The sequence below is a fragment of the Crocuta crocuta genome, unplaced genomic scaffold (genome assembly GCF_008692635.1).
Source record: "Crocuta crocuta isolate KB4526 unplaced genomic scaffold, BGI_CrCroc_1.0 scaffold91-1, whole genome shotgun sequence".
Taxonomy (NCBI): Eukaryota; Metazoa; Chordata; class Mammalia; order Carnivora; family Hyaenidae; genus Crocuta; species Crocuta crocuta.
Genome location: NW_027551575.1, coordinates 2,804,180 through 2,821,237, shown reverse-complemented (window position 1 = coordinate 2,821,237; position 17,058 = coordinate 2,804,180). Strand labels below are relative to the sequence as shown.

General features: G+C 35.7%; 1 protein-coding gene across 3 annotated transcripts in view; it reads right to left on the bottom strand.

Annotated features, from left to right (window-relative positions):
- LOC144221090 (3',5'-cyclic-AMP phosphodiesterase 4D) overlaps positions 1–17,058 on the bottom strand; it is a 354,077-nt gene that overhangs the window by 7,237 nt on the left and 329,782 nt on the right. For all 3 annotated transcript variants that reach the window (XM_077751451.1, XM_077751450.1, XM_077751452.1), the window contains 6 exons: positions 11,982–12,075; positions 10,438–10,610; positions 8,859–8,957; positions 7,805–7,969; positions 6,693–6,792; positions 390–544 (listed from right to left, as the gene is read on the bottom strand). In XM_077751451.1, the coding sequence (XP_077607577.1) occupies positions 390–544; positions 6,693–6,792; positions 7,805–7,969; positions 8,859–8,957; positions 10,438–10,610; positions 11,982–12,075 (786 nt within the window). The remainder of the gene's footprint in view (positions 1–389; positions 545–6,692; positions 6,793–7,804; positions 7,970–8,858; positions 8,958–10,437; positions 10,611–11,981; positions 12,076–17,058) is intronic.

Genomic DNA, 17,058 nt, shown 5'->3' with positions numbered 1-17,058 from the left:
AACAATATGCATTAAAGCAGTCATGGATATCTCTAAACAGCACTGTGTACTGACATAAATTGATTTTTTTCCATTTTATAAGTGGAAAAAATCCTTTCATACTCATAACTTTTGTTAGTCATCTCTCCCTGTCTGCCACCGGACTGGAGAGCTTCAGAAAATAAAACCAGAATGATGAGGGCGAATGGTCACTACTCTTAACTCCCAACTGCTAGAATGAGAAATCCCATTACAGAAATCACTGCCGGCAGCACCGGATGCTTCTCAAACATAAGGGGCAACAACATGTTTTGAAACACACGGTTTCATTTACCTGATACTCATCTCATTCTTACTCTTAAAAACAGCTTGCATCACAACTCTCTTTTTTGCTTTTAACAGCTACTTACAATGTCAATGACCATCTTCCTTAATGATTGTCTTTGCTTTTTGGTCAAATTCTGGAAAATGTCACAGTTTTCTTCTTGAAGCAACTTAAAGCCCACGGCCAAATGATGGTTCTCCAAGACAGAAGAATCATTGTACATCAAGGCAAGTTCAGAGTCTTAAAGAAAGGAGATAGAAGATAAGCAAAGCCATTTTTTCCTAAGTTTATTGTCTTCTTCATATCTGAGACACTGTGGGTTTAAGAAGCATTTTTCCCTCAATATCTCTGCCAGCCTTACCATTACAGGACAACACCCAGGAAAGGATATGTTGGAAAGGATATTGGAAAGAGCAATGGAATCTTGGGAGTGAATTCTAATGCTACTGACATATGATAAGTCATTTCACTCTGTGAACCCCTCAGCTGCGTCTTTTCTAAAGTGGAAGAAGGGTTGGACCAAATATGTTTGAACCTCCCCTCCAGATATGTCACAGGTAGCTTCATGAGCAGCAGAACGTGACATCATTTTTAATACCTACAGCTTCTTAACAGCATAAGTTGTCAGGTTCCTGATTAACTGTGGACTATTACCCAACATTTCACAGAATAAAAGGATCATGTGATTTAGGTTTGTACTCAAGAACAGTTTGGAACAAATGAACAATATTAGTTTTGTTCATGCTGCTCTTACTCATTTTCTTTCATAGTATAGCTTTGAAAGTCAAAGCTTTACTCATTTTTCCCATGTTCTTTTCTGAGTATCATGGCAGTGACTATATATGTGTATATTGCCCTTCCCACCTGCATGCTCAGGACTTCACAGAGACAGGAGGTCAGCTACCTACGTAATAACTCCATGGTAAAGATTTTGCTGCTCCCTTATGACTGCCCTGGACCTATGCATTTTAGACATCAAGATCCTGCCTCTTTCTTGGTTCCTGTAAATAGCAGACCCAACTCTATAAGGTAGTCATTAAAGAAAATTGGGTGTTTTATTCTGTTTCCACTTAGGCCACTGTAAAGACCAAAAGCACGTGTATTTTATCTTTTTTTCTGACTAATGCGTGGGAAATATACACTCTTTTCTAAGAAACAAAGTGTCAATGCTACTCAATGACTATTTTCAAGGAACTCGGAAGGAGAAGAAAGGTTTAAGACATACTTCTATTGTTAAATCTTATGAATTTACTAGTACTATAGACATAGGAATGTATACATCTAAATATCTGCTCTTGAACTGTAGGAATAGAGAGGTCTAGAATACCAAGGAGTAGGTGTGTATATTCTCTTTTGGGGGGATAAAACAATAGTGTTCATTCAGATAGTATCTGGTTAAGTCTGACACTTAAATAGCCTCTAAATGGGGTGCCTGGGTAGCTCAGTCGGTTAAGTGTCTGGCTTCAATTCAGATGAGATCATGACCTCGTAGTTCATAGGTTTGAGCCCTACATCAGGCTCTGTTCTGACAGGTCAGAGCCTGGAGCTTGATCCCTTTCTCTGCCCCTCCCCTCTCCTTCATGGTCTCTCTCAAAAATGAATAAATATTAAAACCTTTTTTTAAAATAGTCAAACTCTGACTATGATCATTTATCTACAGGTGGTTAAACATACAGAAATAAAAAGATTAATACTATATAGGATCTTAGCACTTGGTATTATTGTTTGTACAGTAGAATCCTATTAAATAAATATATATTGGAAGGAAGACAAATGTTTTCTGAAACGACAAATAATGCCCAATTAATATTTAGGGTTCTTTTAAGGGAATAAATATGCATGTAGATAAGAGGCATTAATAAATGAACTGACTCAGGCTTACAAAAACCCAGACTGGCTTAGATACTTCACAAAGAAAGAAACAAGATTTTAAGGCTGTGAGCGTGAAGAGGAACAAGGTGAGTAGCTGTTACTTTAAGGAAGAGGGTGATGTATGGTATGGGTGCTACAACAAAGAGTCTCAGCTCCAATCAATGTAAAGATGCCCTTGCACCCAGGAGGTGCAAGATCCTTGGAATGAGAATCCAGACTGGACAGAAAGCAACAAAAATAATCCTTACTGATCTACCCCCTTATTCTCCAGTTTTCGGGCTGCTGACAGGAAGGTGGTGGATATTGTCACAACTGAATCTCAGGGTAGTCATTTACCTTTCTACTCTTCCTTAGGGCTGATGGCATGTGGTAATATCTAATGAAAGAAAGATTCTGCATCTCCTGAGAAGTTTATTTTCCAAAGATGCTACTAGAGTACTTCTATATAGAGTTTCTTGAAAGTTTAGGAATCATCAGAAAGTTATGCTTCATACTTTGCTCTAATGTACAGTAGCACAGAGGCGGAGGTAGGATTCGGGGTGAGAAAATAATTTATAGAACATTTCTGTTGAAATTTGTTCATCTTTAAAGCCCAGTAACGAGTCCATGGAACCTTTCCTGATTACCACAGGTGGAACTGCTCACTTTCTTGTTAACTTTTCCTTTTAATGTTTTATTTATTTTTGAGGGAGAGAGAGACAGCATGAGCAGGGGAGGGTCAGAGAGAGAGGGAGACGCAGAATCCAAAGACAGGCTCCAGGCTCTGAGCTGTCACCAAAGAGCCTGATGCGGGGCTCAATCCCACGAACTGTGAGATCATGACCTGAGCCAAAGCTGGACGCTCAACTGACTGAGCCACCCAGGCACCCCCAAACTGCTCACTTTCTGCTGTAAACTCCTTTATACTTTGTACCACTCTTTTGGCACTAATCACATTCCACTTTGTCATTATCTCTGTGCAGGTCTTACCAGTCTCTTCCAAAGACCTCCCAACCCACTTAGAGACTTAAGACCTTATATAAAATGAAACATTACTCATCTAATGTGCATGGTTTTCTGGTTTCTCCTGGCACTTCTGAACAAAGTATTTCTCCTTGAAATGGGGAAGGAAGTGGTAGTTTTATTTTCTAGTTGCCAAAGATAAAGGATTAAAACTGTTTGATTCCCTCCCTCAATTCATTCACTGCCTATGTCCATAACCTGCACTATTTTTATCCACCAAACTAGTACCATCTGATATTCATGTGTTTTAGTCTGTTTTTTTTTTTTTTTTCTTTTTCCTGGCAGAATGCAAGGTCTTCAGAGCCAGGCCATTATCTTGCTCACCCATATATCCCTAGTGCCTAGAACACTGTTTGGCACATAGTAGGCTCTCAATATATTTTGTTGTTGTTGAATAAAATAATAATCTCTGTATCATTTCTATGTAATCACATTTGATAAAAATGAATTTATCCTTATTTTCAAAGTGCTAGATTTATGTAGAAAATAACATTTTATATAAAATCCACAGATACGGCTATGGAAAGCTTGTTTTACAATGAGACTAGAGAAATAAAAATGTGTGTGTGCTGGTAGCTAAATCCAGCTCCAGTTTAATAGAGTGAAATGCCTCTGCTCTTGGAAATCAAAGCTGTATGTTTTGAACACATGACTAATGTGACTTTATCTTTACCCCTAGAACTTAGGCATCTTTCCTATAAACTCAAATTACTTGTTTTCCAAGTAAAATTTAATACTATATAGATACTGCACTTTTGACAATGCTTTACTGTTTCAGAAAACAATGCTGTGAAGTCAAATGCTTTGTTAGGATAAATACTCTCCAGTATGTTATATTCAAAACCTTATGATGCTATTTATATTTTATGGGTTTATTTACATGTACTAGCCTTGAAAAAGACTTACACAGCTTCTCCCCCTGAAATTTCAACTTCTTAAAATCCTACTCAGATTCCTCCATTCCCCCAAATCATTTACAAAACCTAACCATCTCAGTCAGGTAGAAACGATATCTGTCTTCAAAACCTCCAGCCTGTTTACAATGAGTGTATGCATCATTACTATCAAATCACTTGGTACCTAGTGTGGAATGAATGATGGAAATTTATTGTCACAACTAAGAATAAGAGGAGAATCTGGACTGGGAAGCAGCCAGGTGAGCTCCAGAACCCTTCTACCAGACAGGGCCATGCAACCTCACTGTGCCTCTAGCATCCTTAAAATAAACCAGCTCTAAATTTTTAAATATGATGATTAGAAGTCTTTTAGACTTCTCTATTACAAGAAACGGATTCAACCCTGGGCTTTGGACAAGTGGGCAGCACCAGCTCCAAGGTGAGAGCTGAGAGTGTGCTAGTCTGAGCCACTGAGGCTCAATCCATCCATGAAAACAACAGAAAACATATACTGTCTATTAAAAAGGATTTGCTGCAAAACAAATCACATAATTTTGATGGAGTTCTTCACAAAGCTTTTTATTATAAGTTTACAAGTTATGAGAGGGACTCCTTTATAGAATGCTGTGAAATTAAAACTTTCTTCTTGTCACCGGTTACATGCTAAGCCTCTTCTGCGTCCTGAAATAAAATGCCTACTGGCATGACCCCTAGTCTAAAGCTAACTAAGGCAGTGACTCTCACAACGACCTGGGGCCTTGATCAACCCTTGGATACATTCCTGTACCAGGTGATGATGCTGATTCATTCTCTCAGGAATAACAGCCTCCTCACACCCCACCCTCAAGAGAACATTAGCGGCCCAAAGCTGCTCTGGGAACTGTTAACCTCCCAGTGTTGCTGAGGTCTCACGGAGAGGAGATCTTCATACCATCACTGAGTAACAAAGTACTTCCAGAAGCAGGATCAGTTATCCTTCCACTTTGGGCAAGTCATCAGCAAAATGACCTTAAACAGACACCCTTGGCCACTGTCACTGTATTTATAATTCTCCCCTAAATTTTAACTATTATCTATTCAGATGGTCTCAGACATGGGAGCGCATCAGATTCCTCTGTGGCCTGAGGCCTTACTAGCTTAAATTTTAGACACCATGGGGACCCTACTGCCTGCCAGCGTCCTCTAGTGCCAGCCTAAGCTCCTTTGACCTTAGAGGGTCTACAAGAGAGAATCATAGAGCTGGTTCTCATTTTTCTTAAAAAAATTATCAAAGGACTTAGAGACAATGACTTTATTATAAATTGTTTTAATTGATTTCTTCTCTAATCTTTTCTTACTTGTAATGTTATAATAAGAAAACATACAATACTGTATAAAGTAGAATGCAAAGACAATATACTAGTTTCTGTTTCTGGTGTTAATTTAAAGGAAAAATGCATCCTTTTTAAAGGCAGACATGAAAACAAAATTATGTATTTGTTTAAAATTTGTAAAATTAGGAACACAGCAAGACACGCATGAGAATCAAAATCATCAGGTCAGGTTAAGGAAAAGTGCCAGGGTATACTGTACTATACACTGTACTATATGACCTCCTCATTTTTCCCAGAAGGACAGTCAACCCTCAGCACTGATATACAGCTGTATCTAATGTGTATTAATATTTATTAATGCTTTGACGACTCTTGAAAGCACCTCGCTGTAGGTTCTCATAAGATAGCTAGAACAGGAAATGTTATTCTGTCTAATCCCGGGTAAGTAAGTTCATAAACCAGACTTCTAAAATGTACTTGAGTAACCACATCTTTCAGGAAATCCATGACTTTTCCAATCCTCTGACATATAAATGAGTCACTAAGGTGCATTTTGTTACAGAGTAATCCAGAAGAAAATTAAAATATAAAAATTGACACAATCTTAAATCTCTCAAACTAAGACTACATTTAAATTGTCTCTTTAAATCTGGCTGCAGCGAAGTATAGGAAGTAAATGGGGAATGAAAAGACACCATGGAGTTCAACTTCTTTAATCATGAAAAGGCTATTATCTACAAACTCCTGGCAAAAAAGAAAAGCAGATTTTTCATAGATACTAAAAAACCTCTTTTAACAACTTTGAATTTATTTTTTTGTGTATAAAAGTGAATTTATGACAGTAATCTACCTGTGGTGGGAGGACATTAAATAACAGTATATTTAAATCATTTACCAATTAATTTCAAGTACCAAAAAAATAGAATTTTTGTAAAACTAAAACCTCTTTGCAAAGGCATAGCTCAGACACTGCCTAAACATTGCCTCAGAGGTTTTCTATGCAGCTGTGTGTTGGAGAGGTCTGTATTAGACAGTCTCTACCACTTTTCCTATTTGTAAATTCAGTAACAACTTCTTATCTGATGAGGTGTCACGACAAAAAACTTAAAAAGGTTAAAAATACTTTAATAAAGGAGAAGTCAAAAGAGACAATAAGAGATGTTCCTACACTATCAATAAAATGCATATGTACACATTGCAAAAGAACATTATGGCTCTAGAAACACCCCAAGTTTATAAAGACACTCAGTCATTCTAAAATGTACAAAGGAAGAATTTTTTTCTGCATTAATAAATTTCACTCACTTGTATTGATCAGAAACTGATTTGACACACCCGGATGATCTACATCGTGTATTGCACTGGCAAAAATTGCTGCAAGAATCTCCAAATCTGTAAACACAGCCTGTAAAACCAGACAGTATAGATAATAACATTATTACTCTGCAATAATACAAATCAAAATATATACAAATGTGAAATTACTTCCCAGAATTTGATGGAAAACAAAATGGAGTTTCAAAATAGCAGCTTATTTTAGAAGTATTTAAGATGTTTAAGGATATTCTGAAAATGTACATAAAATTAATGACAAGAGTGATTGTTTTCTTTTATTCAAACCAGGGACTATTGATCTCAGCAGAACTGACATTTGGCGCCAGATAATTCTTTGTTGTGGGAGGCTATCCTGTGCACTGTAGTACTGTTAATAGGATCCCTGGCCTCTACCCATAAGATCGCCAGGTTGTGACAGACAACAGTATCTCCACACACTGCCAAATGTCCCTGGGGGATCAGGGTAGAAGGGAAAGGGAAGAACCCCCCTGGCCCCCCATCTCCCTGCCCCGCTGCTGAGAACCACTCACTCAAATGGTGAGGTATGAACACAATTTTACAATGAAAACAATCTGAACTAAAAAACATATTAAATATATTAGCAAAAGAGAATCTTTCCCCTGAATGATTACAGAAATCAAACTGTTTGAATAAACATTTGATGGAACAAATTCTTAAAATCTGACAGAATTAAAGATGTGTTTATTTCTGAAAAATTCTATAAAAAAATCAAAGCACTGTCTACATCTTATAAATAATAATCACCCTTTCAACTATAAATGCAAAAACCATCAGACTAAATTCCAAAAACTAACTGAAACTGAGTAAGCCAGATGTACTTTATAGAATGTCCATGAGATCATTTCAAAGCAGTATCATCAACAGATGAATCCTAAATCTCTGACCAATTTTCACAGGCACAATTCATCAAACACTGAAATCACAACATTTTCCCCTTGTAACTTAACATAGTACCAATGAAGCCAATTATTTTCTGTCCTGCACACCCTTCAGTATAAAAGTTTAAGAGATGTTTAAGTGTAGCAGGTTAATGGTATCAAAGTTTTAGAAACCAGATTTACCTCCAAAGCAGGTGTAGATAACAGCACATGTGTTGACTGGACCACATCTGCAGCATGAATATTGTTGTGGTAGGCCACATCAGCATGGTAATGGTCTTCCAAGGTCATAAGGTATGTAATTAAAGTGTCTACTGGAATTTTAAATGTTTTTAATAAATCCCGTTCCTGTTGGAAAGGAAATCCTCTTCACATTTTGGCTTCACACAAAAAGTTTTTCTACAGAGTGTGTTAAGAGAAACAAAACATGCCCAATATCACCTATGGATAACCCAGAAATGAAAAGAGCACTCTTGCAGTGTATAGTGAGAATGTTCAGGGACTTTGGGGGAAAAAAACCAGGGTAGGGTTGTCCTGCTGGAGCCCAACCTTGCTTTTCCCAAGAGGTATGCTGTTGGGAATGAGTTGCCAACTGTAAGCATGTCTTACATGTGCTCCATAATCGTGAAAGCAGCTTCAACCCCGCATCATTGCCTTCGCTAGTGGATCACACCAATGGAACACAGAATGTTCTCTAGGGTTGGAATATGCCATACCAGTCCCAAGGGATCTACATAGCCTCAGCTCCTCATTGATATAATAACTCTGAGCTGGGGCAAAAGCTCAACAGGAGTGGGAAACGGATATGGAGAAAAGAGCAGTACAAAAAACAATGACTGAAGAAACTATAATCTAAGGCAAGTCAGCAGCAAGAGGCTTATTCATTCTTTACTTAGCGCTCTGTTCTCTCTACAAGTCAGGGTCATGCAGATTTTTAAAAATCATGTAGACCTTAAACTCCTGTTTTAATGAATTGCTTGAATTTTCCCAAATGACCTCTTCTTTTTAAATAGAAAAAAATAACAATATTGGTTTAGTTGTATTTGACCCCACACTAGGTTAGGTTAAAAATCTAACCTTGGTTACCATGTATCCCTTGGTATGGGGCAAGCAAGAAAAAAGTATCAAAATAAGCAAAAGAGGGTGAATAGTAAAGAAGATAAAACATAAGCACACTTCACAAACTAGACACTGTATCACCAAAAAAAGAAAAGGTGACAGAATTTCACCATGTTACCTGAAAAATAGTATGCATGATAACAGTCAAAGGCCGGTTACCAGACAGCTCTGCTATTCTGAAAACATGAAGGCCCCATTTGTTTACATCTTCTAGTTCCTGAGGTTAAAGAAAGATTGAAAAAAATCACGAGGCAGAAGTAGAACACGAATCAATGAGCATGGTCACTTAAACATTACTGAATTTAATAAAAGGAATGGTAACTTAAAAAAAGATTCATTTTTTAAAATATAGTTTATTGTCCAACTGGTGTCTATACAACACCCAGTGCTCATCCCAACAAGTGCCCTCCTCCATGCCCATCAACCCCCTTCCCCTCACCTCATCCCCCGTCAACCCTCAGTTTGTTCTTAGTGTTTTAAAAGTCTCTTGTGGTTTGTCTCCCTTCTCTTTAACTGTATTTTCCCCTTCCCCTCCCCTTTGGTCCTCAGTTAAGTTTCTCCCGTTCCACATATGAGTCAAAACATATGGTAACTGTCTTTCTCTGCCTGACTTATTGAAAGATTAATTTTAAATGCAATGGATGCACCATGTAAGTACCCGCAAACTTTAGGTAAAACCACTTAAAAGTACTGAAAACTGAATAGTATGGCTTGACCTTATGGCTTTGACAATACAATGTTACCTACATACTTGACTATCAATCTCAAGGGATTTCTTTAATAGATAAAATCTGTTCACAAATCTTAACTATTCTGAAGCACAAAAGATATTAAAACTTCTAACTCCTTAAGGTCAAATAATCAAATGCAGATGCAAAAAAGTAACAAACATATAACCAAACCACCTGTCTAAATCCACATATTAATAATATCCTATCTGTCTATCATCTATTCTTTCTTGTTCTGTCTTTCTGTCTGTCTGTCCATCTGTCCATCCATCTTATCTATCTATCTATCTATCTATCTATCTATCTATCTATCTATCTATCTATCTATGTATCCATCCATCCATCCATCCATCCATCCATCCATCCAGTCATCCAGTCTCTCTATCCTATCTATCTACCCATCCATCCATCCATCCATCCATCCTTTCTTTCCTTCTTTCCTTCTCTTTCTTTCTTTCTTTCTTTCTTTTTCTTTCCTTCTTTCCTTCTTTCTTTCTTTCTTTCTTTCTTTCTTTCTTTCTTTCTTTCTTTCTTTCTTTCTTTCTTTCTTTCTTTCTTCCCCTTTCCTCCCTCCCTCCCTCCCTCCCTTCCTTCCTTCCTTCCACATTTATTCAGTTTTGAGAGACAGAGAGAGACAGAGCCTGAGTGGAGGAGGGGCACAGAGAGGGAGACACAAAATCCAGAGGAGGCTCCAGGCTCTTCACTGTCAGCACAGAGTCCGATGTGGAGCTTGAATCCATGAACCATGAGATCATGAACTGAGACAAAGTTGGCTACTTAAGTAACTAAGCCACCCAGGTGCCCCAATACCCAAATAATTGATAAAGAGCTTTATAAAAGTACTTTCCCACATTCCAAAAGAAAAGAACCCCACAAATTTATAAACTAGTCCACCTATTTAAAAAAGAATCAAAAAGCATTAAAAAGCATCCCTGCATATTATGATTACAATCCTTAAAGTCATCTTACCTTGGCAAGGACATCTTCTTGTTCAGTTTTAACCCCGAATCTCGGGATGCTTGAATTTGTCAAACTGGAGCTGTGCATCAACTTCTTGACCCCACTGATCTGAGACATTGGCCTTTTCTTTTTCTCCTTTTCCTTCTGAGTTGGAGAAGGAATTTCCACTTCATGTTGCTTATCTTAAGACATTTAGAAAATGTTCCACATTTAATATGAATTCTACGGGAGTTATTACTTTTTCATCATAACATCCATAACTGTACAGGTTTTAATTAATCATTGTATGTTCCAGAAAATTTTTCCAAGAAACACTTCTTTTAGAGAAGCTGAGTATTTACTATGTATGATATCCTTAAACACAAAATTGAGCAAATACATCCCACTGCAAAATAATTAACATCAAATGTATTGACTGGTTACTACTTGGATAGAATGTCATTGTAAATTTTTTTGCAAGACTTATGATAGCAGAGTTCGATAAAGCAAAACATTGGTGATTTCAACTGTTTATCAACTCCGTCCCTACAGGAGATTCACTTAGTGGCTTAGAAATTGCTCTTGCCTGCTAAGGATTCCAGTTTTAATACGTACTTTGAAAAGGAAAGAATTTCACAGATATATTGTAAAAACAACACTAGATGAACTTAATAACAGCTTACTGAAATGTGTCATAATGTAACCACACACACAATATATTTGGATGACTTAGATTGTTTTTGTTATTTTATATTTTCTGTACCATAGAGGGATAATCCTTATGATATAACAAGGGGAGCAGAGAGAGCCTCCAATATCATGTGATAAATAACTGTCAGATTCAACTGTTATTTTCAAATAAAAGACAGTAAGTAAATACCTCAGCACATTCATGCACTGTTTCCAGGCAGTGAGCTCCTGTAACTCATCCTTGCACATAACATGTGTTACGTAAATATGTTTAGTGAAAGTGCTAACTAGATGTTACAGCGATTTTGTTTCGAAAGTACATGCAAATCAAGGATATGTTCACATTACTGACTTTCACCTACTGAATTTTCTTTCTGTGGATGAGGGGTGGGGTGGAATACAACACATTCTCAACTATTCTCAACTATTATTATCTGTAAGCTTTTCATTAGCAGTTATATTGTATTTAGAGCTTGGTGTTCATTAGACTATAACTCATTGATGGCAAGAACCATTTCTAAATTATCATTACCAATGCCCAGCAATGTCTGGCATTTAACAAGAATTTGTTGATGCATGCATAGATTTCTCTATAAAATACATTTTACATTTTAGTGCTTTGGAAAAATTGGCAATATAGAACTTGAATCCAGAGAATCCCTGAAGTTCTGAATAAAAACTAAAAATAAAAAAAATGTACTTTGTCACCTTAGATTTCAAAGCTTAGAGGCTTAGATAGTCAAGTTACTAACAGGATGAATGAAAACAAATGAAATTCCTAGCACATGTGTAGTTTCCAAAATCAGTTAGTGCCCCCAATCCACCTCCAAAAGCAAACAACTCAAAAGAAAATTTTGAAATTGCATTTAAATTGTTATTCTCACCTAAGAACGTGTTTGATATATACTCTGACACTTGATTTCCAGATCGACTCATTTCAGAGAGATGGGTGAGCTCCCGGTTAAGCATCCTTTTAAACTGAAAAACAGAAAAATAATATGAAATAGCAGAAGAGGAAAATGTAAGTGAGGTAACGTAAGCATACTTGTAAGATACAGAAAACATGCCCAAAGAATTTTTAAATTGTCCTGACAGTTTAGATCAGTGCCATCCAATAGAACTTTCTATAATATTGGAAAGTTCTAGAATTTGAGATGTCCCTTACAGTAGCTACTAATTGTACGTGTCTATCAAGTACTTGCAATGTGGCTAGTAAAAATGAGGGGCTGAATTTTGAACTTTTTTTCATTTTAAATTAATTTAAATTTAAATAGCCACACGTGGTTAGTGGCTACTATACTGAACAACAGAGATTTAGACACTCAAGTATATTAGCTAAGGGGGGAAAAAAAGGAAAAAATAATTAAGGTATATTATTAGTATTTAGAGAAGGGAAAAAAACCCTAATTTATAAACACACAACAGAACATGATTTATCAATTAATTTGTCATTTGCAGAAGTGAGTATATATACTTGTTAGAGGTTAAAATGTCATCTTTTACCCCAAAGCAAAAGTGAACAGATTTGAAGTACTCTTTTAGAATTATGAAGTAAAATATATGAATAGATAAGATTTTCCAAGTGGAAGATGTAAGATTTTCTGCTTCTCAGCATCCATGGATTTCCCAATCCATTTCTCTAAAGTCATTTAAATACAAGACAGGTCCATTTTCAATACTCAACTTCATTTCTTCACAGTATTTTATTGATGCCATGGTGCCTATTTTTCCTAAGAAATACTGGAATTAACTTAAAACAATCACATGGCATTACCCAGTTTCAAAGTTCTCGAAGACTTTTATGCTTTCTCATCCATCAGCTGTTTCTTAATGTGTTTCCCTTTGATTCCCAAAATAGCCCAAATGGGCCTTAAATTTAAATATGCCTTAATATCTCTCTTAACATACAGAAACAATATTTTTTTCTATTACATGGGTTACTATTATATACTTGATCAGAAAAAATTATACACATTTTACTCTAATATTCAGTACCCTTTAAAATTTTGAATTTTACCATAAATTCTCATTTAAATCTAGGAAGAAAGAGATTAGTGAATTTACCATTTAGTAATGTTTGAAATGTAATTTCTAACTCTGTATTTAAATAGTTTATTAGAATTAAAGAAAAAAAAATGTGCTTCTCTGGATAATTCATACCAAGGTGTTCTAACTCAAGATAATTTGGCAAATCACTTCCAAAGTCCATCTTATTGACCATGTGAATCAGATACAGGAATTTATCACAAAGGATCAATAAAAATATTCCAACAGACTGTTGGATATAAGAAATGTATACTAGCATTCTCCTGCAGCCAAAACTGAAGAACTGACCATAATCCATATACATTTTTCTCGCTGTTAATTTACAGGTCTAAGGAGGTTATTCTCAAACTCAGGAACATAAAGATAATTTTTTTTGCTCGTGTATTTTCTTATTAACTTGTCTCTAATTATAAAATGCATACATGATACAGAAAATCTAGAAAGCTATATAGAAAGAATTAAAAATCATGTATATCCCTACTGCTCAGAGATGACCATAGATAATTACTTGTATTTCCATTTATGTCATTTTTTCTTACAATTATATACATCTATTTTAAATTGGCAACACGCAGTATACAAAACAGGCTGCTGCTTGGTTTCACTCAGCATTACACATTCTGATCTGCTGGGAAAAACTGGGGGCCTCCTAAGAATATTCAAGAAGACATTTATGATAGTGTTTAAAACATTTTCTGTCCATCTTTCATGGAGTTATAGTTTCTTGAGTAAGTAATAAGCTATTAATTAATTACATGATTTAATGGAAAGTATCTTGGTTTTTTGCCGGGCACAGAGGACATGCTCCTCAATGAGTTCCCAGTTCACTGGGCCTTTTATAGAGATAGCTGATCTTTATCACTCCAGGAGAGACGGAAGATTTGACTATGGTCATGCCCACAAAAAATACACATATAAATATCTAGCTTCCCTACCCATTCCCAAAAGTAATTTGGGATGATCATCATGCCTCAAAAACAGAACAATAATACAATGTGCCAGGCCCAAAGGCAAGTAAATCCTTGCTTAATTAATGAAATTTACTCTCAGAAAAATCTACTCTTTAGGCAAAACAAGGTCAAAAGACAGTCTGGGAAACATTTAAGACATATATGGAATGAAATATCTCTTTGACCTGAAATTGTCCATGCCTTGAACTAAAAGTTGCCAGTAAGAACTGCCTGCAGGGCAATGTCTCTTTTATGTGGGGGTTGGGGGGGGGGGTGAGGCTAGGAGAGGCTTTCAGCTACTCCTAGTCCCCCTCCTCAGTCTAGAGAGCAGCTGCTGTCCACCTGCCCTCCACGCAACTAAAAAATGATGCCTGCTTAGGAGTGGGGGAGGGTATAACTGGAAAAGTTAGACAGGGACTTGGTTTTTCCATAAAACTACCTTCTAACTCACAAGCAACCTGGTATAAGCCATAGGCCCTGAAAAAAAAAGGACACGGTACCTGCAGACACTCTACACAAATTCCTGAATCCTCTGGACTAATACAAATAATGAATTTTAATTTCTCTGGCAGTTCGCTTATATAATTCCTCAAAATAGCCAGTCACTACAGGTAACTGAGGGAAAAAAATGCCAGTGAAAGGAAATCTGTTCTACAGATGGATAAATTACAGGTTGCATATCCACTGATTATATCTGCATCTTATACATATATTCCAAGACTGCTTCTTATGCTTTTGTTCAAAACCCAGAAGTGTGGGTGGAGAAACGTTTCAGCACACATCTATATTCCTACCAAGGTTTGTCAGGTGCTCTTAGGAAGGCAACATTTCCTCTTAAGATGATTACAAGAGACAATACTTTAAACAATTCTCTTTCTTCCCAAGGGAAAGGATGTGGGATATTAAAGACAGTTTTCAAAGAGTCATTAAGTTATAAGACCATTTTCTAAAAGGAATTAAAATTGCTTCCGTTTTTTTTTTTTTGCTGTTGATATAAAACTTTCAGGAAAGCTAAATTAATAACCACAAAAATTACCATCATTGCTTTCTCAACTGGTAGTTGATCTTACAATACCGTTTTGGAGTGTGTAGTTGGCTGTACTAAAGAACAATACACTGAAAACGACTCAACAATCATTTTGAAACATAAGTGATATTTCTCTCACTTTAAGATAACTACATACCATTTATTAGGATAACTATACAAAATTATCATGAGAGGGAAATGATTAGAAAAGGCAAAAAAATGTGTTTTTCCTGGAACATTGTTACAGTTCTCAATTTACATATTTAGAAGAGATAAAAGACAGAACTGATTCTACAAAAGAAAAAAGAAACTGGTTGGAAAATGCAAAACAATTTAATTGAGCATTTAGATATTTTAGAAAATGACCTCAACATATTTTCTGTTAATGAGTTCTTCTGATTGTTTTTGGTCTAAATAGTATGAAATAACATATGGAATTATTATTCCAACAGTGAAAAAGAGATGAAGATTTAAGCGACTACTTTCAAATCCTTTGTTCTCATTATGCATCAGAATGTCTGCATGCAGCATGTAAAGCATAAAGGAAGCTGAAAATGCTGTTGAAATAAGTTCTGTATTTTGCTTTTAAACTCCAGTTTTCCAATTTATGTTCTACATTTAAGACTGTAGAGGAAGCAAAATTAAATAATAAAAAAAATGAAAGTATTCTTAAATATAATCCCTGTATTTCCGTATTCATGCCAATATACTGGGTACATTTTATATTCCCCTAGTATATAATTAAGAAAGATCAAACATTAAGAAAATGAATACCCACCAACCCCCCTCCCCCGACCAATATTCTGCTAAAAATCATTTGAATATGCTGCACTGTGTGATACACTGTAAGTTCGGTATATATCAGCATTAAAAGCTAAAATAAACACTGCATTGGCTGTATAAAAAGAAATCCTTCAAATGCATAAGAAAAATATATTTATATTTTTCCTTAGGTGTTTTTAGCAGTGCCATTAAAACATAAACAAGGCTGACCAGCAAAAATTTTCCTCAAAAAGATAAGCACTACAATTATTTACTTAGAATCTGGAGGTTTTGTTCATAATCATGATGCAAATATGAAGCCCCCTTCAAAATCATATCAGATATGAGCTGTCTAAAAACAAAGAGATGAGTTGTTGGGAGACTATGGGATTTTCATTTATTACTTTCTATACTTCTCTGTACTAAAAAAATTTTAAGCCAAAATTGGCTAACAAAATTAAAATAATGAAAGTCTGTACATTTCAAAAACAATTAAAATATATCTGGGCCATCCATAGATTTCAGAGGAAGTGGAGAATGGTGACTCCTTGGATAACTAAAAATGAAGTAAGTTTTCTTAGAATGCAAGTAAATCTCCCGGCGAGGATATTTTCCTCTAAAATGAAACAAAGAAAATTAAAAATATTTCAATCTGAGACTCCTTCAAGTAACAGAAAAGGATTCTTAAAAATTATGTATTGTGATTGGCTCAAATGTTTAAGAATTTATTTTAAATTCTGAAATGATGCTTCATTTAGGACTGAAAAAGGCTTCTATACCTCCTGCTTCTATGACAGATAGGATGGCCAGGCTAGCATTACCATGAGGCATGCCAGAGGTCTGCTAAGCAGGAATACATCTTAGTAAATTTAATGTATTACTTCATTCCCTGATATTAACAAAAGTTATACTATGAACTTACATATTTCTTCCAGTTTTACAAATAGATAAACCAGTTTTCATTTTAATAATATATTACTTTAGTTAAGAAATTTCAATTTTTAATGTCACCTAGAGCTTTTATATCTGAAGATTAAAAAAAAAAAAACAAAACCCCAAACAACCAAACCACTCATCGGGTTAAAGTAGCATAGAGTTTCAGGAAGAGCCACAAATTAATTTTTATAAAATTTAAGTGTTACATATGAACTTATACATCAGTATAAGTAATTTGGC